The sequence below is a fragment of the Gambusia affinis genome, linkage group LG10 (genome assembly GCF_019740435.1).
Source record: "Gambusia affinis linkage group LG10, SWU_Gaff_1.0, whole genome shotgun sequence".
In the NCBI taxonomy this organism is placed as follows: Eukaryota; Metazoa; Chordata; class Actinopteri; order Cyprinodontiformes; family Poeciliidae; genus Gambusia; species Gambusia affinis.
In genome coordinates, this window is record NC_057877.1 from 13,398,136 (window position 1) to 13,426,118 (window position 27,983).

Consider the following 27,983-nt stretch of genomic DNA (forward strand, 5'->3'; position numbering starts at 1 on the left):
GAGGGTTCAGTTTGAGAGGGAGAGAGAGTTGCTGAGAGGCTGATAGTCAGGGAGTCAGGATGGAGTGAAAATAGAGTGCTGATTGGAGGGATGAGGAGAGGAATGAAAAGAGGGGAGAAAGGATGGAGAGGAAGGATGGATAGAGGGAGGGAGTACTGAACCATGGGAGGAGATGAAGGAGGAGGAGAGGGTGATTGGAGACAGGAGGCAGGTTCTGCTGCAGCCCAAATAACTACCCATATAGGGCTGGACTCTCCATCTCTTTCCACATCTCTCTCTGTCTCCTTCCTTCTGTCCTCTCCCTTTCTGTCTCTTTCCCTTTTATTGTTCCTCAGCAGCACCCCACTGGAAGGCTAACATATTCCCCTCATCAAAAGGCAACAGGAGGCATTAAAAACACTTTTTAAGGTGCTTTCCCCCACATCTGAGAAAAAAGGAACTCAGTCGACACCATGGAGGCCATCAAGAAGAAGATGCAGATGCTCAAACTGGACAAGGAGAACGCCATCGACCGGGCAGAGCAGGCTGAAACAGATAAGAAGGCGGCTGAGGACAAATGCAAACAGGTGGGAAAAATCCAGCATTGGGAGTAGGCTAATAAGAATACATGGCACAGTGTTTATTTTTTATTAATCAGAAAATTTGTTTTAAAAGTAAAGCCTCTGCAGTTTTAGAGCTGCAGTCAGAAATAATATTTTTTTATTGAGTTCCTGAGCTCCTATTAGCTTCAACACCAATCATGGTGTTGAAGTTAATAAATGTTTTCACAGTCTAAAAACATTTATAGACTGCGAAGTATTTCCTTATCGCTCTTATCTTGATGCCATTAAACATTTTTCTAGGCATCTTTACTTTCTTTTACAAAGTGGTTCTCTTCTGTTCTCCTGAGTCAATGCTTTTTAATAGTTCAGGTCATTTTCTGCATTGAACAACCTCATAATTAAATGTGAAAAAATAAATGAATAAATAAATTGGGGAAAGTTTACCAAAATGAAAAACTGAACTTTGCAAGAACGAATCGTGCACACAAACACTGAATTGAGTATCTTTTTATGGTCACAAATCACTTTCTAGGTCAGCAACAAGAAACTAACGATCATTTCCGGCTGAATTTTGAAAAAGTTTGTCTTAAACCTCTAATTTGAGCCGCTGAGAGAAGAAGGGTTATCAGTAGAGACCACCCAGGGTCTGGCTCAAACATCCCACCTCTCCCTGCTCCAAAATGCTTTTTTAATTTAGCAGATATCACAACGTGTTTGCAAAGGTGCTTTTAACATAAACACACACATTCTCAGAAAGACACAGCAGCCCTGTAGCTCCAGATGTCTGTTCTCGCCGATAACGGCTGTATTTTTGGCATCAGGAGAGAAAGTCCGAGTGGAATATAGCTGGATTATCAGACATACTTCACAGGCTCTCAGGGTGACACTGATTAGGATGAACAACTGAGTCTGTGTCTCTGTGCGAACAGAGAAACGGAGGTATCAGCTGCACACTGGTACTCTTGTCAGAAGAGACTGATAGCTACCATGGCCATTTAAATGTTCCTTTACATCATAAACACAATTAGACTCTCAAATCAGCCACCGCCTTGCTATCAGTAATGTTCAAAACTTTGGCTTCACTGACGTCAGGAACCCGATTACAATTGGCGATGAGATGTGAGACATTTTGCTTAAACTTATTACACGATGCATCCTAAAAATTTTAGGAAGTGATAAATAAATATGTCTTTTACTGCAGCAACATGAAGTAACACTAAATCAAATATATGCAAGATTTGTTTATATCTTCAGGTGTTTTAAAAATGTTCACCAGGTGCTCCAGCATATATAACTATTTCAAGGTAACATAGAAACTGAGGATGGAAACAGGTGAGACTGCTGGAAAAGGGTAACACTTTATTTGACAGGAAGTGCATAAGACTGCCATGACACTATCATGAACACGACAGATGTAATGTCATGAATGATTCTTTATGAATATCTACGTTATGAAACGACATTCGGTAAATATTGACTAATGCGAAGTTGCTCTAAAAGTTGCCTTGAAAGTCCATTAAAAGTGCCAACTTTACATTATTTTGTAAATAATGAAACTTCTAATGCAGAAGTAACCTCTGGTCCTGTTGCAGCTGGAGGATGAGCTGCTGGACCTCCAGAAGAAGCTGAAGCAGACGGAGGATGAATTGGACAAATTCTCTGAGGGCCTCAAAGATGCTCAGGAAAAACTGGAACTGTCTGAGAAGAAAGCTGCAGATGTGAGTGAAACAGCTCCACACTCTGACCCCCGCCTCCCAACCCACACACACTCACACACAGACCCGGCATCACAAGCTAAACTGAACCTCCGGCCAAAGTTTGAAAACAGACATGAGGCTTCTGCTCCTATCATCAACCACTTGTTCTGTTAACAAACAGACCACACACTTATACACATATTACTATGGCAACAGTGGAAACTAGAGGCCCATTACTCCACAGCTGGTCCATCAGCAGCTGTAGGTTTACTTTGATCCATGGCTTGGCGCTCTCTGGAAACTGTAACATTCCTGTGCAACACTCTGAAAAGATAAACGAGTGGTTAACCTGCAATCTGTTTAGTCAAACACACACGTTCACCCAGATCTTTAAAAAAAAGCAAAATATAACACAGTAGTTCCTTCCAGAATATGCATACTTTCATGTATCCAACGCTTTCCTTCATAGACGAAACAGAAAATACGTTGCTACAGAAAACATTTAGATGGGAAATTTCAAAAATAACACCTGAAAAAACTTTAAACAGAGAAATTGTACATCAGTTTGTACATCACAATCCGGCACATTTAAGCCATAAAACTATATACATGATATATTGGGATCAAATTTAACTCCACCAAACAACAAAACACCAGCAACAAAATACTCCATTCAGAAATAAACATAGTTATTTTTAAAATGAAAGAATATATATAAAAGTTAAGATATGTCTTGTTCCCAAGGGTTAGATTTTTTTACTCAATGATTGGTGCAGAAGTCTCCAACTAAACTAAACTCAACTCCTGATTCCCGTTGTCTGTGTTATGTCTGTGACTCTACATTGTGCTAGCTTTTTAGACGAGCTGTTGTATGAACAATACAGTTGTTTTCTGTAGTTCTGTGTTCAAACTTCATGTTGCAAAATGTTTTGGTTGGGGAAAGGTTTGAGTCGTTCAAGTCCCCTACCAGACTTGAACGACTCAAACCTTCTATTGTACCCCTACCGGATACAATAGAATAGAGTAGCCAAAAGTTACTTGGTATTGCCTACTGCTAAACCTTGCTGTAAATGATCCAAATACAGATCAGAGATAAATGAGTCTCATTGCTTGCAGCTTCTCTGGTTCCATAATATATATATTTAAAGTGACCACAGATTGTAAAATAGCCTAAATTTACTGAGATTGTTTTCACATCTTCCGTTTTGTGGCATTAGTTTTAGCACTCAGAGGCATTTGACATACTGGAGAATGGGACCATAAACAGATCTGATAAAATTGCTTCCTTCATTTCTTTCCTTCAATTTTTTCTTTTGTTAATTTGTATTTGCAGTGCTCAGAGTAAATCAGTACTAACTTAAACAGACTGAAGGGGTCTGTCCAAAAATGTTTAAGGGTTAAAAAAATCCTTTTTATAAGACATAACTTGGTGTAAAAACCTTAAGCTATGCAGCTCTGTACTTAATCAGTACAATCTGGGTGGAAAAGCCATATTTTAGATTGTTAGCATCACCACAAACCACAAGACTGTATTTCTGTCAGGGTTGGTTCCTCTGGTATTGGGGGGAGAGCATGCTTGTACACAAGAGTGTGTTTTGTTGCCTGAGTCCGTAATTGTGTGTGCGCGTGTGTGTGTGGGCGTGTGCGTGTGTGTGTGTGTGGAAAACAAAGAAAAAAGGCTAAGTCAAGGGCAATGAATTGTTAACATCCACACCAAAGACGAAACAGTTTGTTGGTGAAATGGCATATTAACAAAAACAAATTAGAATCCAATAATTTAAATTTATAGAAAAAAAAAAATAACAAGCAAGCTGAGCAGAGAGAGTTTAGTCAAGGACAAAACTCCTCTAACCTCCTCCAAGATGTGCCATTGTTAGAGCCTCATGTGGAGGAAATCCCAGGGAAATGCAGCTTTGTTCTGGGTGCACACAAAGACAAGGGAGGGCCTTGCCGTACGGACTAACAGCTGGAGTCCGGGGCCATGCAGGATTGTCCTCACGCAGTGACTGAACACAATTTGAGGACGACTCCGAGAAGCTCACAGGAAAAAATTATAAACTGGACTCCTGAAGGGCAGTTTACAAAGCTGCAGACTGAACATAAACACAGATTGGATTTAAACACTCCACATGAGCACAAATATCCCACCAGTTTTGTGATGCTTTTACTAAGACGGAAAAATATATGACAAGAAAAAACTGTATTGTTTACATGGATTTTATTTTCTGGTGTATTGTCTTTGATCCATGCAGATAGCATACAGGTTGAAGTTTTAACACACAGCCCTAGTATGATTCTAAATATCTTAGAATGTTGCAGTTCATCCATACTTGGGCAGCCATAATCAGACTTTTGGGATAATCTGGCTGAATATTTGACAACTTTTGGTAGAATTTGTGGAGTTCACTAGAAATTAGTTCATGTCTTTAAGCAGAATCCACAAAGTTTTATTTTATTTGACTTGAGGGCTTTCCAAATGCCTCAACTCAACTTTGTGTTGTTTTTAAGATTCTGTTCACATTTTTTTTCCATGAAAATGCATCGCTTGCGGTGCAAGAACCACAGCATAATGCTACCATCTTCGTTTCTAGTCTTCCTTGGTTTGAGAGATTCAGTCCTCTGAACATATCTGATGTCATTGTACTCCGTTTTTCTCCAGAAGACATTTGGCTTGTCCATGTTCATAACAGTAAATTATATTTCAGCTTTAGTGGTTTCAGTGCAGAGGCTCCATTTCTGGCCAGCTTGGATCAAATGGGTGAAACTTGCACACGAATGGGTATTCCAACAGGAACATGAACTGGAACCGGCTTTAGAATGTAAACATTTTGATTCTTTTCTATCCTTCCCAAAAGCCCTGACATTACCTATCCTTAGAAGCCAAGTCCATACAAAACTAATGAAATTTAAGTAAATTAACTCGATCAATTTGGTCTTTAAGAGCGGTCAAACATTTTTGCCAGAATTGTTCCACAAGCTTCTCAATGGTTAAAAACATGAGACTTCCCTAAAGACATTTATCCATATAGAAGTCAGAAGCATCTGCAGATTTGATAAATAATCTTCATTATGTCTGGATTAGAAAGAATCAGCTAGAAATTGAAACAGTGCTTTTGCATGTTGTGTAATAATTTCATTTCCCCAAAAGAAGAAATAAATAATAAAAATCTGTGGATTCAAACTTCTAACCTGAACTGTCTGGAGTTAAAACTCTTAAGTAGAAAGACAGATGTTTCCTTTGAATGTATGACATTCCCGGTGAAGCCAGTGAAAAGATAATAACAAGAAGTAAAGATGTTCTGCTCCACTTGCACAAATTCTCCTCGGCATGTCACTCATTAGAGGCAGCAGTCAAGTCATTACACATGCGAATTCAGAGAACTGTCCAGAAAACCTGGAAGCTGCTCTAAAGCAGTCTTTAGCCAAAAAAAAAAGTAAAAAAAAAGTTGAGCTTTCTTAAAGGGAACCAGAGCAGAGGTGCCAATATTTAGGTCATCAGTGTTTATTGTTAGCTCAGGCTACCAGACGGAGTCCATACTTCTGAGCGCAAGATACCAACCTTTGTGTAGCCTGTGGAGATAAAGATGGTAACATTCAGTCATTGTGTGTGTGTGTGTGGATTAATAACTCACAGCAGCAACAGTTGCAGTCTGAGTGGTAAAGCTAGTCTGCCGTGGCGGCGGAGAAAGCAGAGAGAGAGAAGGCGGGGGGTGGACAGGGGTAGAGGTATGTGAAGAATGCAGCTAAGGCAAACAGAAAGTCCCTCACTCCTGTGTCTAATAAATATCAGGGCTTCCAGCTTTTCCGGTGCAAGGGGCAAATCAGAGAGCAGAGTCTCGATCAACACATGAGACTGATTTGAGAGGATTTTCTTCTTTCTGCAAACATGTTTGACTCTGAGCTGGGCTCTGCTGCCTCTCTGTCCACTTCACGCAGCACTGTTTGTTCCCAGGGCGGTCATGTGAATAGGAGACGATGAGGGTAAACACACAGGCAGGTCCATGAGGGACACATGAAGAGGGAAGGAGGGGCATCAATCAGATTTACACCCAGTCAAGGCCCATCATTTTGTGCTGGCAAGCGGGGGACTCGTGGATGTTTGCTCTCTCCTTTATGACATACACTCTGCATGGTTCCTCAAAAGCACAACCATTTACACTGAATATTTGAAGTTGTAAATACAGCTAAAGATTAATACTACCTCACTATCCATCCATCTTCTAACACCCTTGTCTCTAATGGGGTCAAGAGGGCTGCTGGTGCCTATCTCCAGCTAATGTTCCGGATGAGAGGCGGGGTTCACCCTGGACAGGTCACCAGTCTGTCGCAGAGACACACAGGACAAACAACCATGCACACACACTCACACCTAAGGAGAATTTAGAGAATTTTGTTTTTGGACTGTCGGAGGAAGCCAGAGTACCTGGAGAGAACCCATGCCTGCACAGAGAGTTCGATTCCCCGGACCGGGAATCGAACTCAGGACCTTATTGCTGCAAGGCAATAGTGCTACCAACTGCGCAGCCCTATTACCTTACTACTATGAGCTAAACTGTTTAAAGCAAGTGTCTCAAATAGCCAACGCCTTCCAAGTTAAGTTAGAGCATCCAGACAGACTATTTATTGTAAATATATTCCACACAGGTGTGAAAAATCCTCAGAATAATGACAACTGTAAATGAAGGCATCAAAGATTTGCCAGAAAATATTAGTGAGCACACCAAACAGGTCAAGGATAAAGTTGCAAGAAGTTTCAAAGGATATGAAACAACATCCCACACTTTAAACAACTTCACATTGCATTGCTGAATCCTTCATGTGAGAGTGAATAAACGGTATGGCATAGCTGTATATGGAGTGAGTCGCGGTTGTCCACCAACAAGCCAGGCAAGGAGAACATTAATCAGCAAAGTAGCAGAGGTCCATAGTAACTGGAGGAGGTGCAGTGATTCACGGCTGAGAGAAATGAAACAACTGAACTTTATGTCGTACATGTAAAGTGCGATGTTGGTCAGAAAACACATCATCCTAAACTCAACAAGTCCAACGTCGAGCATTGTGGATTTCTTTCTTGAACATTGGGGATGTGTATATGTCCATGTTATGGGCTGCACAATAATGGGGAATATAGATGACAATCACTAACATCTTCTGCAAGGATGGTATTTCAATTAAATTCAATTTAAAAATACTTAATTGACCCCCAAAGGGAAATTAAATGTACCTGTAGCTCATTTAATTAAGGAGTTACTGTAGATGGTGATGGCTGTGGCAAGAAAGATCTTCTGTAGCAGTCTGTATTGCAACAACTTTGAAGAAGCCTCTGACTGAAGAAGTGGGAAGGTGGGGAAAAAAAGGTCGACAAGAAACTATGATAACCATACCCCATTCAAGAGTTTGGGGGTATTCACAAGGTAGAGGGAGTGTTTCATGAGCCTCCTATTGTATCCCAAAAATGGGCTGCAAATGTCACATTCCTTGTGTTAAGTGACTCCTTCTGAACCACGAGCAATGTCATAAGTCATTAGCCTGAGCTAAGAGGTAATTACCTGGGTGCAGTAATTAATGCAGTAATTAATGCAAAAAGAGCCACCATCCAGGATGCTGTTACTGTATGTGCATAACTTCATTGGTCTTAAATGAAATTCATTTTTTCAGAGAAGCTGATGGGATGCACGCATAATCATCAAAATTAACAACTCTGTATGTAATGAATCGATATCCAATATTTACTTTAAATTACCTGAAATATCGAGATGAATTGCCTTATGGATGACATTCTGATTTACTGTGATGCAACTGGATATTTAGCTTTACTCGGATGTTGAAGGTTGTTTTCACATTCACTGAAGAGAAAATCAGATTGTGGAGCTTTGAATGTGACAAAACGACAAACCTACTATTGACAGATTAATTAATTATTTTATTTTATTTTTTCCCTTCGCATCAGACCTTCTTAAACACACACGCTCATTACAAACGTCCCGCCCCTCTCTGATCTCACCAATCATCTCTCTCCCTCCTGCTCACTCCGGCGCTCTCTGCTCTCCTCTGTGCACACCGTCTGTGATCCTCTTCAAACCCGGGACCAAAACCTGCTGCGCACATTCCTGAGGACGACTATCTAGTCTGCTCATGAGCCTTTCATCCCCACAGACCAGGAGCCATCTTTGGAGATCACCTGGACACTCACGCTTTTCACTTATTTAACTTTTTTCCCCTACCGGACTTGAACGACTAATTATTATTTTTAACCAGTCAGGGACGGACAGCTAGTGTTTTTTTTTAATTGTCTCTGTAAACAAGCGATCAAAGTAATTATTATTTTACTAATATTTTAAATTATTCAACTGGGTTGACTAAGTAAGTTGGAAGCTGTAGCACACGCCTTTTTTTTTTTTTTTTTTTTTTTGCACAACCCAATTCTCTTTTTCTTTTACGTTTAGTCTTAAGTAACAAAAACAGGGAACAATGGCAGGTTTGAACTCTCTGGAAGCTGTGAAGAGGAAGATTCAGAGTTTGCAGCAGCAGGCCGACGACGCAGAGGACCGGGCTCAGGTCCTACAGAGAGAACTGGACGGTGAACGGGAGCTCCGAGAAAAAGTGAGACTATCTCCTCCTCCTGCTCTACTTCTCTCCTCTCGCTTTTAACCCCACCGCTGCGCGCACACTTTTGGTTTTGTTGCAGTAATGTGTCAGGCTGGTGAACTGGTTTTGGCAGGCTTCGCATGTACCTCCACGGGTGGAAAGCGTCTCATTAGATCATGTCATTGATTCACTCGCGGGCGTGATTGTTCTATAGTGAAAGGCGTTGGTCTTCAATGGCAAAAAAAAAAAAAAGAAAAAAGTTTGGATTCCTTTTTGCGCATGCGTAGTGTTGTCTAGCAGAACTGACGTGAATGAACCACGTAGACATCCACAAGCGTTTAATCTATATGTGGACGTTCTTATGATGTTGGTAACATTTTCATTGAGTTTCACAAGTTTTGACTACGTTTCTATTTATTTGTTTTTCAAACTTCATTGGTCTGGCAGTAGCACATAAGCTGTTTGGACGCTTTCTCACTGCAGCAGATAAGAAAATACAAAACACATTGCTGGAAAAGATCTTCCTCTGATATATAACGATGTGAGCGTTTTCTATTATGCGTTGCAAGAAAACAACTTGTTAAACAAGACAATAATTTTTCGCTGGCCTTCTCTAATCATGGTGACTTTTGAATATATTGTGTTGATGGACTGGTGTATGTGACCAATAGCTGTATTAGCATAATTTAAAAGGTTTTTATGCCAAACACGGTGTGGGCCTGTGTGAGATTCTTGAGTAAAAGTCCCACAGTTTCCCATTGTCTTAACATAAATTGAAATTTACAGAATGACCTAATAGCTGTTTTTTAATAAGAATGTATAATTACAGCCATATTGTCTATGGTGTTCATTAATTGTTGTTTTCATTTTTCAGGCAGATTTAAGCAAACAAGAAGAAAACATGCCTTGTTTAGATTTATTTTTTTTTGCCCTTCAGCCCTATAGAGTAACACCAGCTGGTATTAGCTGGTTAGTTAGTTGCACAATTAGCTAGCCAGCATTCTGCTGTCTACCAGTCATGATGTTTGTAGCTTTCACACTGTAGTTTCTAAACACATCATGCTTAATAAGAGTGATGGGTGACCGGATTAGTGAGACTTGTCAGCAAAGAACACGTTTTGAAGCTGGATTTCAGCTGACTAGCACTTCCCAGCAACTATATAAAAATAGTGATGATCTTTTAGTTTCCATATTTAAATGTCTTCTGTTTTTTTTTTTTTTTTTCTAATGACTACATTAGTCTTTCTTGTAATTATGGTAAAAGTGAGGTAGCCCTATCTCTACCAGCTGACCAGCAATGTGCAGGAACCGGTACAGGGGAGGGTTATTATGCTTAAACAAAATGTCTAAAAAGTGTGGTGAAAAATATTAGCAATTCAGATACTGTAACTTTTCATAACTTTTCATACCACACTTTGGTAAGCGTAACTAGTTCCTGTCTTGGTAGAACTAGTTAGTCAAATCAAAAGAAGTTCAACTAAACTGTCAAATAATAGGAAGATATTATTATACATATATCTGGGTTAAAAATTTATATTTTCAGCATTTTTAAATTATATACACTTTTTTTTTCTTACTTCATACATGCCTGAAAACATGAACTAACAAACCGTTTGGTTATTGACAAAATCCTTTAGTTGATCAAAAGTACAACCTTAGCATCAAACCCACCTTCATCTGACCCAGCTGTGAACTGTCAAGGCAAAAGAAATAATAGCAAGAATTTCAACTTGCTTGTGTTTACATTTCAACACTCTGCAGTTATGTAACTTTGTCTGAAATTGGCAAACGTCATGGATGAAGCTCCACAAAGTGTGCCTGTTTGGACAAGTCAGAAATATTCACACCCGTACTGCCTCTTTGACTCTGGCCACATCTGAGTTTTATGACTTAAAGCAGCAAAAGTAAAAGTAAAACAAGTGGAAAAACTGCTTAGCAGCACAGTTGGGTATGGTTTTATAGTGCAATACCTTCTGGTTTGTGGGACTGGAGGGAAGATTCAAGGAAGAGTGGGAGGAGGGGAAGGTGTGGCTCTAAAGATATGGCTCCTGAGCTGATGAAAGGAGCAGACCCGTCAGAGGACTTACCTCCTTTTGTTAGGCTGCCTATTAGGTAACGACACCGTTCTTTTTTTTCACTTGACAATTGGGCGTTTGCCTGGCTTGTGGTGCAGACGTAAATATTGACATCACAAAGAATTATATCCCATCTGACTTTATACTTCTCAGAATGTTGCTAAATTAATTGAATTTTGTCATTGCTTAATAGAAATCTTGCGTTTGGTGTTTTTAAGTATTGACTGCAATAAAAACAAGTTAGAAATATTAACAAAGAAGTTATTCTTTTCAGAAGGTACCAAATCAAAGTTCACAGATGCATCAGCTCCGTGTTACGGTTGATGATTTCCACAGGGTGTCCTCCGACTTTGTTTGCTGATTTTTTTTGCAGAGGTGGCTTCAGATGTTGCACATTTCCCCTCCGTTTGTGTCAACAGCCAGCCGTTCCGGTGCACGCTTGTGTGGCGAGGCCGGTGTGGTCCCATATGCAAGTAATTAGGACAACCTGGAGTCACTTCTTTTTGCACAAAAACACCCTTTCATCCCAGCACAGGGAGATCAAAAACAGGACCCTCGCTGAGTACAATGAACGTGAAAATGTGGAGCTATCAGGCCACCCTTTACCACATCTGTCACCCCCCCCAAAAAAGTAAAGTAATAGCTTAATGTTGTATCTCATGTGGATTTGATGCTCAGGTGAAACTTTAAAGCTACTTTAAGAGAGGTGATCTGGTCGTGGTTTGGCCGTTAGACTTGTTTATTCCCTGTCATCATTCTCATTGCAGGCTATAGATAATCATTTGTGCTCTGTGAGAGCTGCTTGGGACGCCCGGTTCGACCAGATTAGCTGCTTCTAGCAGCATGAAACTTTGTTGTGATGATTTTAAGTAGCTAAATAATCAGAGGGAGAGCGGTATTAAACAGGCAATTCCTCTTTTGAAGTTAAAAAGTTCTTCTGCTTGTTCAGTGCTGTTATGTTGGGAAGCAGGAACACAGTTCACCATGGTGACGGTTTGTTTTTGTCTTCTCAGGTCTATTTCTAAAATCTCATTTAAAAAAAAACAAAAAACGAGGAAGTGAGACTCCAACCCTCACTGATGTATTCCCCCGCCCTCTCTGCCCCTCCCAGGATGTCGACTGGCGACTCTGGTCCAGCACTTCCTGTACTTCTACTCCTAACGCTTCCTGTCCCTGAGCTCCAGCCCAGATCAACAGGAAGATTAGTGTTTGATCTCAGATAGTTGTGTACGACTTTGGCAAAGCTTCAAGACTCCCATCTCTTTCAGGTGTTATGACTTAGCAAAACAGGGAAGCTCTGAATTTTCTAATTGATAGAATATGTCTGTCAGGTTTCTTACGTCTGTATCTCCATATGAGATTTATTTCAATGTGTACAGCAAGGAAGGTTGTGCATGCAGCCTCTTTATTTGAAGCTGGGAAAAGATCCTGACACGAGTCCTTTTCGTCTGACATGGATTATGTATCAAAGTAGTAATCAGTGAGAAGTCGTCACATTCAAAGAGGATACTCTTTGAATGTAGACAAAATTTGAGCATGATATGTTAAAAATGTGAGTCTCAGGTATGATAACCAGGAGTGAAAACACAGCGGTTTCCTAGCAACACAGTTTTGAAACAAAAATTTTGCGTTACCCGGTTTCTCTTATCTAAAACAGAGCAGCAACAATTATTCCTGCTACTGGAAAAATATGCAGCATATGTAACATTTACTGTTCTTTCTGACTTGGCAGAGGATCTCAAGTGCTTATTCCACACAATATTATACATTTCCTATTCTCATATTTATTGAGAGAGACTGGAAGTATACGTTAGTCAGGCTATCTGCTCAGCTGGACTCTGCAACCAGCTATTTAACATCAAGCCTCAACACATCACTATTTTAATAAGAGTTCCCTTAGTTTCCACGCCATGCCTGTTTGTTTTGCTCATCAAAAATATTTCCAAACAATCTTGTTTTTGCTGCAAGCGTGGGAAAAGTGTACAATTTTCATTTGACAGCTTGAAGCAGCAGGTGCACTACAGTTCTGTCAATTCTCGTCACTCTGGCATTTGGCAACATTTTAAACAAATTATAGGGACAAAATTAAGTTTTTATAATTTTGCAATACCTGACTATACCTTGAAATGGGTAAACTGCCTAATGCTTAGTCACCAATAATCATTTACATAACTAGGGTGGCCCTATATATTGCACATACTGTATATTGTCACGCAAATATCAGTGTGTGCTATATTTATGTGACAAAGATGATCTATATCTGGGAGCTGCAACCTGCAGCTCTGGAGCTGCAAGTGACTCTTTAAACCTTTCAAATAGGGATTTAATAACTGGCTAAAAGTAATTTAAAAAACAACTAATGTACTTCAACATAGATAAAATGGCAAATGCAGGTCTTGGCAGTTTTTTCCTTAAAACAACTGCATTGATAATTTTCTTATAGAAAAATGAAAGGTTCCCTAATGTAAGACATGCAGAACGCCAAGATAAATGAACTGCTGCCAGATACTTTCACTCTCTGGTGAACTGCATTATCGAGTCGATAGCTATCATATCATAACTTTCCATCAGGTTATCTTTAATTCCAGTTTTGCAACAAAACATGGTTAATTTTGATTTGATAATTTTTGCTCTGAAAGGCTAATTAACACACCTTCTGCTTTTTTTAACCCTGTGATCTGTTTGAATGCTTTCCTCAGATCTAATTTCTGCAGTGGAGTGTCATTCTCACTGCTTTCTCACTAAATCAAGTTACCTTCATTGTAACCTTCTCAAAGATAAAAGCTTATCTGGATATTTTTTGCATTTAAAAGCCCTTTTGTTCAGGTAAAATTTTAGCGTCGTACTTAGCTAAATGTGAGATTATTTTGCAATTAACTGCATTGCTGCAGTTTTTCAGCTGGCCTTCTAACACGCCTGCAGATTTTCTGGAAAAGGCTATTTCCTGATTCCAATGTTTTCTTTGGACCTACTCCCTGGGAATAGCTCAACTTTCCAAATATAAACGCCACATGTTGATACTTTCTGGCGGTCTGTGGCATTTGGAGGAACACCCCCATGTTAGTGGCTTCGCTGATTATGCAGGCCAAGGCTGTGGGTTCTCCCTCGAGTGAAAAGCAGAATATATTTGTGCATTTAGGGCAAGCAAGGCTAAATTTGTCACGGTGTCACTAAATACCATTTAGAAAATGTGAGTAATGGTTTGGCACCCGGCAGTCAAGCAGCACAGAAAACAATAAGGAATGGGGAGTCCTGCAGGATGTTTGCTTCTTTCAGTACCGTGAAAGAACTGCAGAAAGTTCAGCTGTTTGCGCATCTTGCAAGAGCTTTTTTTTAGTTCAGAGAAAAGCAGCGGCCTCTGCTCTGCATTTAAAACCAAAGGAAGAACCTCTTGAAAGTCCGATAAGGTACTGAGCAGTGGTGGCAGATTACATTCATCTCAGAGAGAGCGCTCTTGGGTGAGCTTGTCTTGGATGTTTAATTACATTCTTTTACATATCATGCTTCCTAACAGAGCAGCTTATACTCCATGCAGCTGCGTTTGCATGCCAGGTCTGTACAGACGGAGATTGTCTCTCCTACCATCACATATTCGCACTGAGCACAGCCACCATCTGTGTCGGGAATAACTTGCCCAGAACCCCAGCAGCACCGTGCAGCTCATTAACCCACTGCCCTGAAATCGCCCGCTAATTGGATTCCTCTTTCATTTGTCCTTGATCTGGACTACAGCGCATGAAATGCACCCAGGTATTAAGAAAGTCACTCTGAGCTGAACTGTGCTGTGTCTCCACATGGAGAGCTTTCAGCACTGCTTCTCTTGCAAAAGAAAATGCGTCTAAAGAGTGATATCGGGACGATACCTCCTGGTATTATTCATTAAATGTTCTGCATATGCCATTACCTAAAGCTATTACTCAGCTGTCATGCACCAAGCTCAGCAACAACACAATGACACAAAACACTCCCTCAGTATTGCATTGGCAAGTGCAAGTCGTCTCCTTGTATGCAATATTTGGTTAGAGATCATATTTCAAGTGAAATGGACTCACTGCGCCTGACAGTAATACATTTATCTATTTAGGCAGTTTCTAATTGAACTCCATGCACATGGGTAGACGCTACGGCTCAAAAAAACTCATGGGTAAATACTATTGATGAAAAAAATGTGGGCCAATTGTGGTAAATATGGTCATAACATTCAGCTATGATACAACTTTACATTTAACTTGGTACAATGTAGTGAATATGGCAGAAAAAAAAGCCTGCATTGTTTGCATTCCTACTCATTCACGTTATGGCAACATTTTCAGCTGAAAAAGTAGGTGGAGAAAGTGCTGGGATCGTTTTAAAATCAGTTTTTGCTGTTGATAGAGATGTTTGATGTGATTATCATGAAAGCTGTCTCAATTTAACCAGTGATATTTAGGAGTAAATGAACGCTGCAGCAGTTGCATTATGTGCATGTTTCTTAGTAGGAAGATAAATCAAAGAATCCAGATTTAGTCAAGTGTTACAGAACTAACTTGGTAATACACAGCCTGCTACAGTGTAACATGTCTTCCAGGCTTGTTTGTGAACTGTATCTGAACCAGTGTACATAAAGATGAACAGATGCACGTTTTCACTCTTTCTGCTAATCCTTTTATTTGAGATGCACTGATCAGGCTTCTCCAGGTCGACGTTTCCTGTTTAGCTCGACTTGCTTATGTTGACTTTGATCTATTCTGATGAGGCTACAGCTTTATAAAGAATATAATAAATAACTCTGAATAAAAGTTCTGCTGCAGTTTTTTTTGATCGGAGTAATTTGATGAATTAAAAAATAAATAAATAAATAAATAAATTGAATTCAAAGTAACTGCCATTGATTTATACATTTGTAGACTAAGAATGGTGGAAAATGTTACGCTTGGTGCATTTGTTGAACAGGCAATAAAGGGTAATTTCTAGATTATATTTTCTGGCCTTCTGAATTCCTTCTGAGATGCTTTCCTGCGCTTTAATAACCTGGTTGGAGTTTTAGGAACAATTAAATCTGTAGGAGCGAATCATTTCTTTGAAAAGTATCTGCAGAGATCAAACTATGTTTACCTTTTACTTGAAATATTGAAGAAGTTGTGTAAAGATGATAGTATGCAGGGCGTATATAGTGCCTTCAACATATAATTTGATATTTGTACACAATAATAAAAAATAATTCTTTAGGAATAGCTGAAAAAATGTTCATCAGTCCATAGTTTTGATATGGTTAGTTATAAATACTGTTCGAAAAGGAAAGTGATGTTATATCCATTCAGAACTGTTGTTTTATGATCATTGTTGTAATTGTTTAATGTAATTCAGACTACACAACATGGTAGTTAATGTTTGGTGTGATATCCGACTACCAAAGAGTCGGCGCTCATCCAGAAGTAGTTTTTCTAGCTAAGAGCAGATCATTCAGATGATAACGTGAAGAAACATTTCAGGATTCATTGTGAGCTTTGAACTATCTCTGAGCCTGAATAAGGAGTGGTTCTGACCTTTGATTGGACTGTAGGTTGAGGAATTTTCCTGTGTCAAGGTTTATAAATTTTCTTCATGTTACTGTTTCACTTTGCTAACACTTTTCCATCATAACGTTAACTTGTAACATAAGGTACTGCCATTTTCTCTGGCTTTGTGAAGCACAGAGTATCGCAGCTACCCTATGTGTTGCTTCTCACTGGCTGAAAGACTCTAAACCCATAAATTGTAGACCTGCACCATATTTTTCTAAGTGGTTAAAGTGTCCCAGTGTTTTGTGGAATAGCAACGGAGCTGCAGGAAATATTTTCACTTGGCATATTTTTAAGAGCATAAAGACCCACTGTGATATGTAAGGTGTTCTGTTGTATCTTTTATCAATGTAATAATAAAAATTGCACAGTTAAACAATTATTAAAATTTAGTAGTTTAATGTATGCCTCAAATTTTCTTTTTAAAGTAGTATTTCTTAAAAGAAAGGGTGGGGGGGTTGGATGAACCCAAGGAAATGGTGATTCAGCCTTAATGTCCTTTGAGTACCTTTCTCTCTCTGTGTGTGTGTGTGGACATTTTTGCTTATTGTCACAATCCTACTCAACCACAAGCATTCTCCAGAGTTTCTTTACCTTATAAGGCAGAGTGACTCCATTGCTGTGGGAGAATGCAAAGTGGGTGCTAAGGGAAGAGGCGTGGCCAGATCTCTGCATTGCTGAAGGAGAGAACAATCAAAGGGAGGAAATGAAAGAATGGTGGGCTGCCAACTTCCTGTCACCTTTTCCACGATCCTCATATTGAAGCAATGACTGCAGTGAGGTTGGTCATTCCAATTAGCTCTTGTTATTGGTAAATAATTTTGCAAAGACTCAGGAAAGCAGCTTCTTAAGGTACAGCTCCGCCCTGAGGGTTTTCTGGCTTCCCCCTATATTGTCATACATCACAGAGTTGGAGACATGAGAATATGCTCAGTACACACATAAAACTTTGATTTTAACACAAAGCTGTCAGTGTGCATGAGGGTATCCCTCCACCCCCTTTTATGTTTGTGAAGGCCTGATGACAGATAAGCCACCAGATTACACCTTTTTGATTACGTAAGGGCATGTTTTCGGTGTAGTAGTGTGAACTGGTTTGTGTGGTTCTTTTATTACTCTTGGTGACAGACGGGAACACAACAGGCTGGCAATTATGTCTGTATGTTTTCGGAGCCTTTCAGGGTCTGTGGCAGCATGGCTGACCTGAAGCTCCTGAGTGACGTTTTTTGTTTCTGTTGATTTTGTCCTTCTTGCCTCATTCAGGACGCCGGGAAATCACGGGATCTGTTGTTTCAGGCTGCAGTTTAATCCTGGGCAACGTTTCTCACCTCCCAGACGGCGTGGCGATGGACGCTGATGAGAATTCAAGATGCTTTGAGAGATTTATTTCTCGTTCATTCATTCTGCAGTGGGCTGTCTTTCCTCTCCCGTGTGCTGAGACATGCTAACGACGCTCTGACAGGCATTTCCTGTCTGGTATCAGCGGCCCTCCCTTGGCACAATATGCAGAGAGGAGATGGTTTAAATATTAGCGGGGACGAGTTGGTTTGAGTCAGAATAAGGAGAAAAGAAAGCTGAAAGCGACACTTTCATTTCCTGACATATGAATATTAAAGAAAGTATTGCTTTGAACACGAACACACAGAATGCTTCTTCTTCTTCTTTTTATTCTTCACTGAGATCTTAGCCATTCTTTGCGGTTGATTCTTCCCTCCTCATTGAGTCTTCGGTTTCAGCCATTGCCTTGCAGAATGACTCACCAACCTGCAAGCTGAGTGACAAAACCCATTTGACTGTTGAACTGACTTCTGGACTCATGATTAGCTAATGAGTCACTGACCTACTAACTGCTGTGGTGCACCTTCAGCTGCTTTTTCTGGACATAATTGTCACGCTTATGAATGGTTGTGACCATTTAAATGTCCGCCCTCTGTGGTGGACTCAGTCTGAAAGCAGATTACTAGGAGATAATGGTTGTTTTGGGCGGGGGAGATTCTCGTTTAGTCTCCTTTGCCTCCACTTTTTCCCTCTGTTTACGGAGAGCAGATGAGGGGGGAAAACTAATTTGCTCTCCCTGCTTGGCTGATTTCTGCATCCACTAACCCCGGAAATTGAGTTTTACTAGGCATTTCATTGAGGTACCGCAAAAGATTTACTTTACAGGTCACACTTGGCTCAGTAGACAGCAATGCTGTTCCAGCTGTTATTTATCAACTCATTGTTTGCATAACAATAGCAGCTCACTAACATATGGTGTTTCTGTAGTCCACCTACAGCTGAGCATTGCCTTTGTTTGGATTTAGACAGTTGGTGTTGAATTATTAAAATGGCTAAATGATAAAGCTGAATATTTTCCTGTTGTCATGACGCCATGGTCATGCTCTTGTGGTTGTATTTGAATATCTTTTAACGGATGTTTTGTGAGAAAGTGCCAAGTTAAGCGCTTGTGTACAGTTGGGGCGATTGTCCTTGACATTTTTTTTTTCAGGTTTTATATGGCAGTAGTGGCTTTCAATCAACCGTAGCGTCACAGACAGACAGAAGAGCAGAGAGATGAGGGGAAGACATGAAGCATATGGGACAGGGACAACTGCGTTGAGTACTGTACCCTTAATTTAAGATGTGCCCGCTCTAATACTAAGCCATGGAGTGCTCCATCTTTGCCTTTTTATGTCAAATAAAGCATAAAATAAGCAAACTCTTTGCCTATTTTTCTGATGTGTGAAAAAACAGAAGTTGTTTGGTGGAAATTTGTCATAGTCATGAGGAACGTGGTCAGTGGGGACTGCTGCTCTCCGTTAAAATGCTTATTAATCCTCCCTATTGTTCATGTTTGGTCATATATTTAGATTTTCCATAAATATGAAAAAAGAAAACAAATTATTGAAAGATATTTATGTTTCCAGACTCCTCACTCTCTCAAATTCTAAAGTATCCATCCATTCATTTGCCCATCTGTCCAGCCATTCTTCCTCTTCTTTACAACTTTTTGCAGGTTCCATATTGAAAGCTTTGCCACTTTAGAAATATCTGACATAAATTCTTAGGAAAATTTTGCATTCAAATGCTTTAATTTGAACCTGGGAACGTATGGAGTTTTGACATGGAAGTATGTGTTGAAACCAACATTTATTTCTTGAGCAAAATGTCACGATAAATATTCTTAAAGCAAAATAAAACAAACAAAAGACCGGAAACAAAACTTCAAAGCTATGGAGTCATTCACATCATCTTCATATTTTTGTTAAAATTTTCTACTCTGCCCTCTTCCTGTCATTTTATTCTGGTTTGATAGGACACTGGTTGGATGTTTTCTTATAGAAATGTCTGACTAAAGTTCTCTTCTTCCTCCCCATCTTGTCCTGCAGGCAGAAGGTGATGTCGCAGGTCTTAACCGTAGGATCCAGCTGGTGGAGGAGGAATTGGACCGAGCCCAGGAGAGGTTGGCCACAGCGCTGCAGAAGCTGGAAGAGGCAGAGAAGGCCGCAGATGAGAGCGAGAGGTCAGATTTGTTTCCTTTAATTATACGCCTGGCTTTCACGTTACAAATAATCAACGTAGGAGTTGTTTTGAAAAATGTATCTGTTGTCTTTTTCTCATATCAGAGGGATGAAGGTGATCGAGAACAGAGCGATGAAGGATGAGGAGAAGATGGAGATCCAGGAGATGCAGCTGAAGGAGGCCAAACACATCGCAGAGGAAGCTGACCGTAAATACGAGGAGGTAAAGCTGCTTCCTGCTCCTTTGGTTCTGCTCCACCTAGGAAGTAGTAAGGCTGGATTAGGGTGCAGAGGCAGGGAGAATTGCCCACACCTCCAAAATGTGCCTGAACTCGGCAGATTGTGATTGTCTGGTGACCAAATAAAAGGAGTGAGGTTTTCACACTGCAGGACCTGTCAGTTTGTCAAAAAAAAACAAAACTAAAAATAACCTAGCACCACATTCACTGATGATGATGTGGAGAAAATGTGAGAATCAGCTAGAAGGAAGCAATTTCATATCCTATTGGTATATAGTATGGTGGTTTAAGTAGCAATCTTACATCCTTTTCCAGAATTATTCTTCTTTAATATGGGCAAAGTTTGGAAGCTCATCCCAAATGTAAGCAGCATAATGAAATTTGTCCTCCCACTCCAAAATGTAATAAAACGTACCCCGTTTGTGTCAGGTGGCTCGTAAGCTGGTGATCTTGGAAGGGGATCTGGAGAGAGCTGAGGAGAGGGCTGATCTCGCTGAATGGTAAGACAAAGATGAACGGTAAAACATATTTACAGCATATGCACTTAGAAACATCTGGATGTTAATGTTTTATTGTCTATTATAGGTAAGTGTGCTTCTGTTTTTTTTTGTTTTTGTTTTTTTTGTGCAGTAAAGCCAGTGACCTAGAGGAGGAGTTGAAAAATGTGACCAACAACCTGAAGTCCTTAGAAGCCCAAGCGGAGAAGGTGAGAGTCGACAACAAAAACACCAGACACACATGTTCAAGTGATAAGTCTTAACTTTTGCACACTAAAGTTGTACATGTGAACTAAAAATCCACGCAATTGTTAAACAAATTTTAGCTTGGAACGGATTAAAAAACAAGTTTTATCTGGAATCCGACAGAGCTGGCGTGAAACATCACAGCACAAAATATAAGTTTAAAAAGTCTGAATATGGAAAAGAACCATTATAATAAACAAAGCGTCCGACTCTGAGAACATGGATCCTGTCATTTGGGTCACACTTGGCTCAGTAGATGGTAATTCAGGCAAACTGCGTTACATCACTAACGTGTTGTTTTATACCAGTTCTGTTGCTTAATATAACTACGTCCTCCTTTTTGTACAACTATGTATTTTCTTATTTCTTGTTGAGATAAAACCCATGAAAGTAGTGATTTTATACACAATTACTCACCAAGACATTTTTCTTTGTGCTGCCAGTGCCTAGATAGAGGGCCAAGTAAAGGTATTCCCACTGCGTTGAACATTATTGTGATTTCAACGGGTTTTATGTAATAACAAACACAAAGTAGATTAAAGTAAAAAATTTTTAGGGTTCATGGACAAATAGGGATGCGACTAATAATTATTTCAGTAATCCATTATCTTATCAATTATTCTGATGCTTAATCGGATAAAATTGTAATCGTTTAATAAAATTGCATTCTGTAGTCTTTCCACAAAAACCCATGAATGAAATCTAAACCATCCAACTGCATAAGTAGAATCCAACCATGTTTTATTTGATCTTTTTATACATGCAGCTAATCTGTAAAAGCCTCAGATTTATTTGAACATTAGAGGCCAATGAAAGGCAGCAGTCAGGTCTGTTCATCTTAAAATGGACAAACCAAGGCACAGCTTTCTAAACTATTCAGATATCTAAGCTGACAAGGAAAAGGAAAAAATGGCTTTAGTCAAAGAAGCAGCTAGTCGATGGTTTGTTTCTCTGGAGGAGCTCCAGAGATTCAGAGCTCAGGTGGGAGAATCTGTAGACATTACGACAAATAGTTGTACAATCTTCAAATCTGGGGTTTATTTAAGAGCCACTATGTAAAGAAAAAAAAAAGCTACAAGAAGTCAAAGCCATAGACGGGACAGAGAGGAAGGCTACTCTGGTTGGATGAAACCAGAAATAAACTTGATGGCCTAAAAATGAAACAAAACAGTGGCAGCATCATGCTGTGAGGAGACCAATTTAGAAAGTAATGCTAGATTAAAATGACTGAGCTTGGATTATTTCGGAATGAACAAGCAGAAATGTCAGCCTGTTTATGTGCAGAGCTGATTGACAGCATGCACAGTTCAAAATTGATCAAAAGTGATTGTGACGTGACAAAGACTGAAGGTAAAGACACTGTGGGGCGTTTCTGGGAATGCCAGCTGCCCTTTTGTCTTCACTTTCCTCCCAAGGTCAGGCATGCAGTATGACAGCATGCCAGGTTAACTGCATGTCTACTTCCGCTTTGCGTTGTAGTATATGTTATGCTTTTACTCAGTCAGGCCTGTCATGGTTGACGGCACAGTCAGTTGTTCCCAGAGCATGCAAACGTATTTGCCTCCGAGGAACTTAACCTTTCTCCTGTCTAATGAGATGAAAGGAGGAATTAAAGTTTACAGTCAGTAAATCTGCAGGTGAAAGCATGTGGAGACGCGTTTAGATTTCTGCCATTGAGTTTTCTGTTTTTCTGCCTTAACAGTACTCAGAAAAAGAGGACAAGTATGAGGAGGAGATCAAAGTTCTGACTGACAAACTGAAGGAGGTGAGATCCAGATGTTCCTCTCTGATTATACTGTCATCTCAAAGCAGGACCACATTTCCTCACTTCTTCAGATCCCTTAAGACGAAAACAATACAAACGTGTGTTTATTTTTATGGCAGTAAGGTGATCATTTGTGTATTTTTTTGTGCAAGGGAGACATTTTCTAACTGCAAAACACCCAGAAAAGAATGTGTAAAACTTTTCCAGTGGTGCATGGTGGATTACTTTGTCAAGGCTCACTGACTTTGTGTGTGTGAACTCCATGCAGGCTGAAACCCGAGCAGAGTTTGCAGAGAGAACAGTGGCCAAACTGGAAAAGTCCATCGACGACCTGGAAGGTATGCAAGCATTACCAGTCTGCTTAACTTGTAGACGGATTAGGTTAATGCATTTCGCTGCTCAGGTTAATGCATTTTTAATACAAGCAGCTACAGTTTTGGTAGAAATCTTGAAGGAGTGAAAACATCCTTCTGAGGGGGGGAGGGAGGGAAACAATGATATGTCCAAAAGTTATAAAAACTGGCCATAAAATCTGAAGAGATCCTCTTTTCCGAGGCTGCAAAGAGGACAGTATGTGCTTTCAAGTTTTGTAGGTCAGCATTATTTAGTTGATGAACCACAGGGAGCTCATTTTATAGAGTTATTGGAGCAGCTTTATAAGACACTGAGTTTGAACGCTCACAGCTCACCCGGCAAAAAAGGGCTGCTAGCCTAATTAGACATGCATCATTCTTTTAATCCAAGCATTCTACCTCTTTTGTAAAAGCCTGACCTAATTTTTTTCCTCCTTGTGTTCTCCATATTTTCTCTGCTCCTTCCTGCCTCCACCTGTCTCTCATGCTGCTTTTGGCTTGTCTGTGTTGCTGCTGTCCTTGCCACCTGTCTGTACTCGGCTGTGGACCTCTGTGACCTCCAGATGAGCTGTATGCTCAGAAGCTGAAGTACAAGGCCATTAGCGAGGAGCTGGACCATGCCCTCAATGACATGATATCTCTTTAGGCGTCTTCTGCTCGCTCCGATTCTCCTCTGTCACACTCTGCGTAGCTTTTTTCCTGCAGATCATATGTGCCTTTTGCTTAGCTTGCTTTGCTAAACTGTTTCATTAAAGCCTCTTTATTTCCTACTTTGTGGCATTTGTCTTTGTTCTTTGTTATGACTGTAAAATAAACCTTTTCCTCCTTTTTTTTTATATCACAGTAAAACCTCAAACTTTTTTCATTTCAGTGAATGGATCAATGCAAAGTAGTGCACAATGCTGAAGTGGAAATAAAATCATATATGGTTTTAACATTTTTTTAAGTGAAAAATGTGGTGGCCATTTTGCATTCAGTTCCCTTTATGGTGATACCTTTTATTCATAAAAAGAGTCCATTTGTGTGTCATTTAGAACAACAGCTGTTCTGTGAAGATCTCAGGGTTTCTCAGAAACATTGGTGAATAAAAAGCATCATGTAGACAAAAAGGGGGTCCTGATTCAGCTTTTTCTCTTCCAATATTGATATTACAGCTTTTAGTATTGGCCAATACTGATACTGACTCGATATGATATCAGCATGGACCATGCATTCACACTTGATCAAGTGATATTACTCGGAGACAAATAGTCAATGACAGCTATTAGAACAACTGACCCATTTATTATTAGCCAGTGGGTCTCCATGCGTTGCTGCACCAGAGTGCATCTATTGGCATGCACATATCGGAGATCTTAGATGCAGGCCGATAGGAACCAATACTGCTTTTCTTTTTGTTTTGTTTTTCTGGTTGATATCAAATAAGTATCTGTATCAAATAAGGACAACCCTAAAGACAAAGAAACAGCCAATAGCTCGTGTGGAGAATTATGGAGAAGTTTGAAGCAGATTAGGTTATTAAAAAAATATCCCAATCCATCATCCAAAAAAGATGTAGTGCAACTACAAACCTCACTGTCCACCTAAGCTGACTGGCTGGGCAAGAAGAGGATTAATCAGACAACCTGGTACCTTTGGATCTGCAGAAATCACCAGCATGGCTGGGGAGAATATATTCTCACATTACCTAAATGTGGATGGTATGGAAGAGTGCTGAGAGAGAAGTATTATTGGAATACAAGCTAACGTTTGCAGCCATGTAGGAAGATACTCTAGTTTGACAGACCAAAGTTTACAGTAACATTTTGACTTGCATACAAAACACTTGTTTGGTGGAAAGCTAAAGCCACACGTAGCCTTGAACACAACACCCCTACAGTGGCAGCATTATGCTGCTTCTCTAGATGGGAACTGGAAAGCTGGTCAGAGTGTGTGAAAATATGGACTAACTATACAAAACAGTCCTTCAAGTTGGAGGCTGTAAAACACTGAAGACCGGGGCCAGGTTCGTAATCCAGCACAACAAACGACACTAAGCATTCAGCCAGAGCTGCAGTGGAAGCCACTTTTGTGTATTTGAATGCGTCAATCAAAAGCACTCTGTAAAGACTTCACAATTACGCACTACTTTACTAATTTGAAACCTGTAACCCGAAAATATGAAGGCATGTAAGTGGTGTGGATACTTTTGGAACATACTGTTAAAAAGTTTTGCTGATTTTATTATAACAAAGCATTTGGTTTCTGTTGTACTTAGCACATATGAGAGTCATGCATACAAGGTGAGGCTTTCTGTTATATTTACTGTAATTTTAGTTTGAATTAATACAAATTGGAGCCCCCTGTAGACCTTTAGGATGCTTGGTTTAAGTAAAACACCTCTGCAGTCCTCTAATGAAGCCATAATATATTCTAACAGTCAAGCAGCCACTTTATGCATGACAGGCACCGTGTTGTGGTTAAATTTTTGCATGTGACTCAGCTTAACTCCAGTCCCTATTCAAAACATCAACCCAGGAAAACAGTCCTCTGTGCTGACTGAGCTGCATCATTATCTGCTTTTTAGTAGCTCAACGTGTCACTTTTGTTCTCTTTCCAGAGAAATTATCACATGCCAAAGAGGAGAACCTGGGCATGCACCAAGTCCTGGACCAGACCCTGCAGGAGCTGAACAGCTTATAAATGCCTGGAGAGGAAGATGGAGAGGATGAGATCGTCATTAACATTACATTAAAACGTTCGACTCCATTCCACATTTCAAGCTGTAAAATCGTCTCTCCCCACATAAAACGGAGAGGATTAACTTAATGCTTGTCCCTCGGTGTTATGTTTTTTCCCCCCCCTCCTCTTTCTTATTGCTTGATTTTTATTCCCACTTGAAATTTCAGGAATTTATTTCGAAAAAGATTTTTGACCACTCATTTAGAAAGAACCGCGATAAATTCACCCAGAGAAATGGTTTTTGATGGAAGTCCTACAGGTTGAATTGCTCAGGCAATTTGTCGCTGACATAAAAGTCACTCGTTTGTTTTTAGAAGGATGCAATTTAAGACATTTTACTAATCTGTGCCTGTCTGATCCGCATCCTCCTAAATCTGCTTGGGTTTTAATCTGCGTGGTCGCCTGGCTGATGGGAAGGTTTTCAGTAATAAACACACTATTAAGGCACAAGCTGCTCCTTCACTTTAATCTTATTTACAATTAATCAAAGTTCTGAACTTCAGAGCAGCTCTGACCAACTTGAGGACATTTTGGATATTTACAGTTTGTTAAGCCTTTGATAATTTGGGTATCATGAGAGACTGAGCAGGCTGCACTACCTTTCCTACCGTATCAGAACACTTGAGCGAGCTAAATCCCAAATCAGGATCTCAGTCACGTCTCATCAACCATTGATAACTATTGTATATAGTAGGAGAATGTTAGGTATGTGACAAGTTGTAATGCTCTGAATATGTTTTTTTTGTTTGCTTTTATGCCACTTCTTTATTTTCCAAGGGAAATGCAAAGACCAAAGAACACATGACACAGACAATTGATTCTTTAAATGTTTTATTTTATTTTGTTTTGATGGTCTCAGCTTATGTCAAGGCCTAGGAGGGGGCCTAAAAATTTGATTGAGGCCCTTTTCTTTTTGTTTCATTTACCACCCCCTCCTTGTTCAGCCCTCAATAAATGTTTTACAGAAGTTCTGATTCATTTGACTCCTTTTGCATTTTGAGGTTTTCTATGCTGTAATTGCCTTCATACATTTTACATTGAGCATAATGGAATGTACAAGCCTGGTCCTCTATTCGTGTTGTCATTAAAACCCACAAGACGGTCAAAATATCCCGAAATTACAAGTTGCAGAGAGCATAGAGGTGATGTCTCTATTGGAGTGGCTCAGATCGTCATGGTCCCTTCTGCTGCCTCCTGGTGGATGTTTTGGCAAATTGCATCTCAGGAACATTTCTTCCTGAAGGCACAGCCTAAGTGGAGAACAAAATAATGTTAGCAACCATCATTTCAATTTAAAAACTGAAATGCTGTACCTTATTCTAAGGAGAAGTTTGTGGCACTGCACCTACCTGCTGTCAGTCTGCACTTCCCCCCTCGTGGCCTGCAGAGGATCACAGAGCAGCCGGGGCAGGCCACCACTGTGTGGGCATGGCTGAAGATGGTGAAGATCCTGTAGCACCCTAATAATGTTGAAGAAGAATATTACTAATCTGCGAGATTTGTTGTGTGACAGTGCGCTTTGGGGCGGTGGTTACCTATGCATTTGACATCCATGAAGTAGGAGTTGGGGTTCTGCACCAGCCTCTTCTTCTTGTGTTTCCTCTTCTCATCTGCAAGACTGGGGTACAGCAAGTCCTTTGCCAGCTGCAAAGTTCAGCAGAGCATTCCCAAATGATGGTCTTTACTACTGATTTAATCTTGTAACTGAACAGGATCCCTAGATATTTTGAGGGTTACTGCCCTCTACGGTCTGATTAATGAATTACTAATTGAAGCAAAGAAACATGTCCAGGCAAGTTCCTAAAACATTTGTAGCAGGCATGGGAACAACACATATGATAAAATTGCATATGTTTGAAAAATAGCCTTCTACAACGCAAGCAAAAATCGTTAATTTATGCTGTCACTTTACATTTGCCGGTTATCAAAATATTTTCATATATGTTAATATTTAGGCAGTGATATTCTGTCAGTGAAAACTAAACTGTAAAATATATTCAAACTAGTAAGAAAACAGATAAATCTGGATACATATTTACTTACAGACATGATTATTGAAATCAGCCCAGATGTTTTGTCTAGTACAAAAGAGAAGAGTTGAAGTGAGACTAATCTGCTCCCAGATTCACCTGCTCCTTTCACAACTCTGAGGTCTGGTGCTGAAGGAGGCTGAGCAGAGGCAGATCTTGCAGGGGAGGGGCTACGGATTTATAAACAGGG

At 40.0% G+C, this 27,983-nt stretch overlaps 2 protein-coding genes across 7 annotated transcripts; one reads left to right on the plus strand and one right to left on the minus strand.

Annotated features, from left to right (window-relative positions):
• tpm4a (tropomyosin 4a) lies at window positions 1–26,730 on the plus strand. 6 transcript variants are annotated; one of them, XM_044129198.1, is made up of 9 exons: window positions 1–566; window positions 2,135–2,260; window positions 19,811–19,944; window positions 20,048–20,165; window positions 20,611–20,681; window positions 20,812–20,887; window positions 22,627–22,689; window positions 22,958–23,027; window positions 25,642–26,730. In XM_044129198.1, exons 1-9 carry the CDS (start codon window positions 453–455, stop codon window positions 25,722–25,724), a joined length of 855 nt encoding a protein of 284 aa, XP_043985133.1. In that variant the 5' UTR covers window positions 1–452; the 3' UTR covers window positions 25,725–26,730. The 6 variants fall into 6 exon arrangements, with proteins under 6 accessions (XP_043985133.1, XP_043985132.1, XP_043985137.1 ...); XM_044129197.1 differs by lacking the exon at window positions 25,642–26,730 and adding an exon at window positions 23,606–23,812 and having other exon boundaries at window positions 3–566; XM_044129202.1 differs by lacking the exons at window positions 1–566; window positions 2,135–2,260 and adding exons at window positions 8,267–8,602; window positions 8,686–8,842.
• Window positions 26,578–27,954, minus strand: LOC122838507 (40S ribosomal protein S27-like). Its single transcript, XM_044129204.1, has 4 exons — window positions 27,807–27,954; window positions 27,299–27,407; window positions 27,113–27,223; window positions 26,578–27,013 (listed from the first exon to the last, which is right to left on the minus strand). The coding sequence occupies exons 1-4, from the start codon at window positions 27,810–27,812 to the stop codon at window positions 26,985–26,987; spliced, it is 255 nt and encodes an 84-aa protein (XP_043985139.1). The 5' UTR covers window positions 27,813–27,954; the 3' UTR covers window positions 26,578–26,984.
• Window positions 27,955–27,983: the final 29 nt, after the last annotated feature.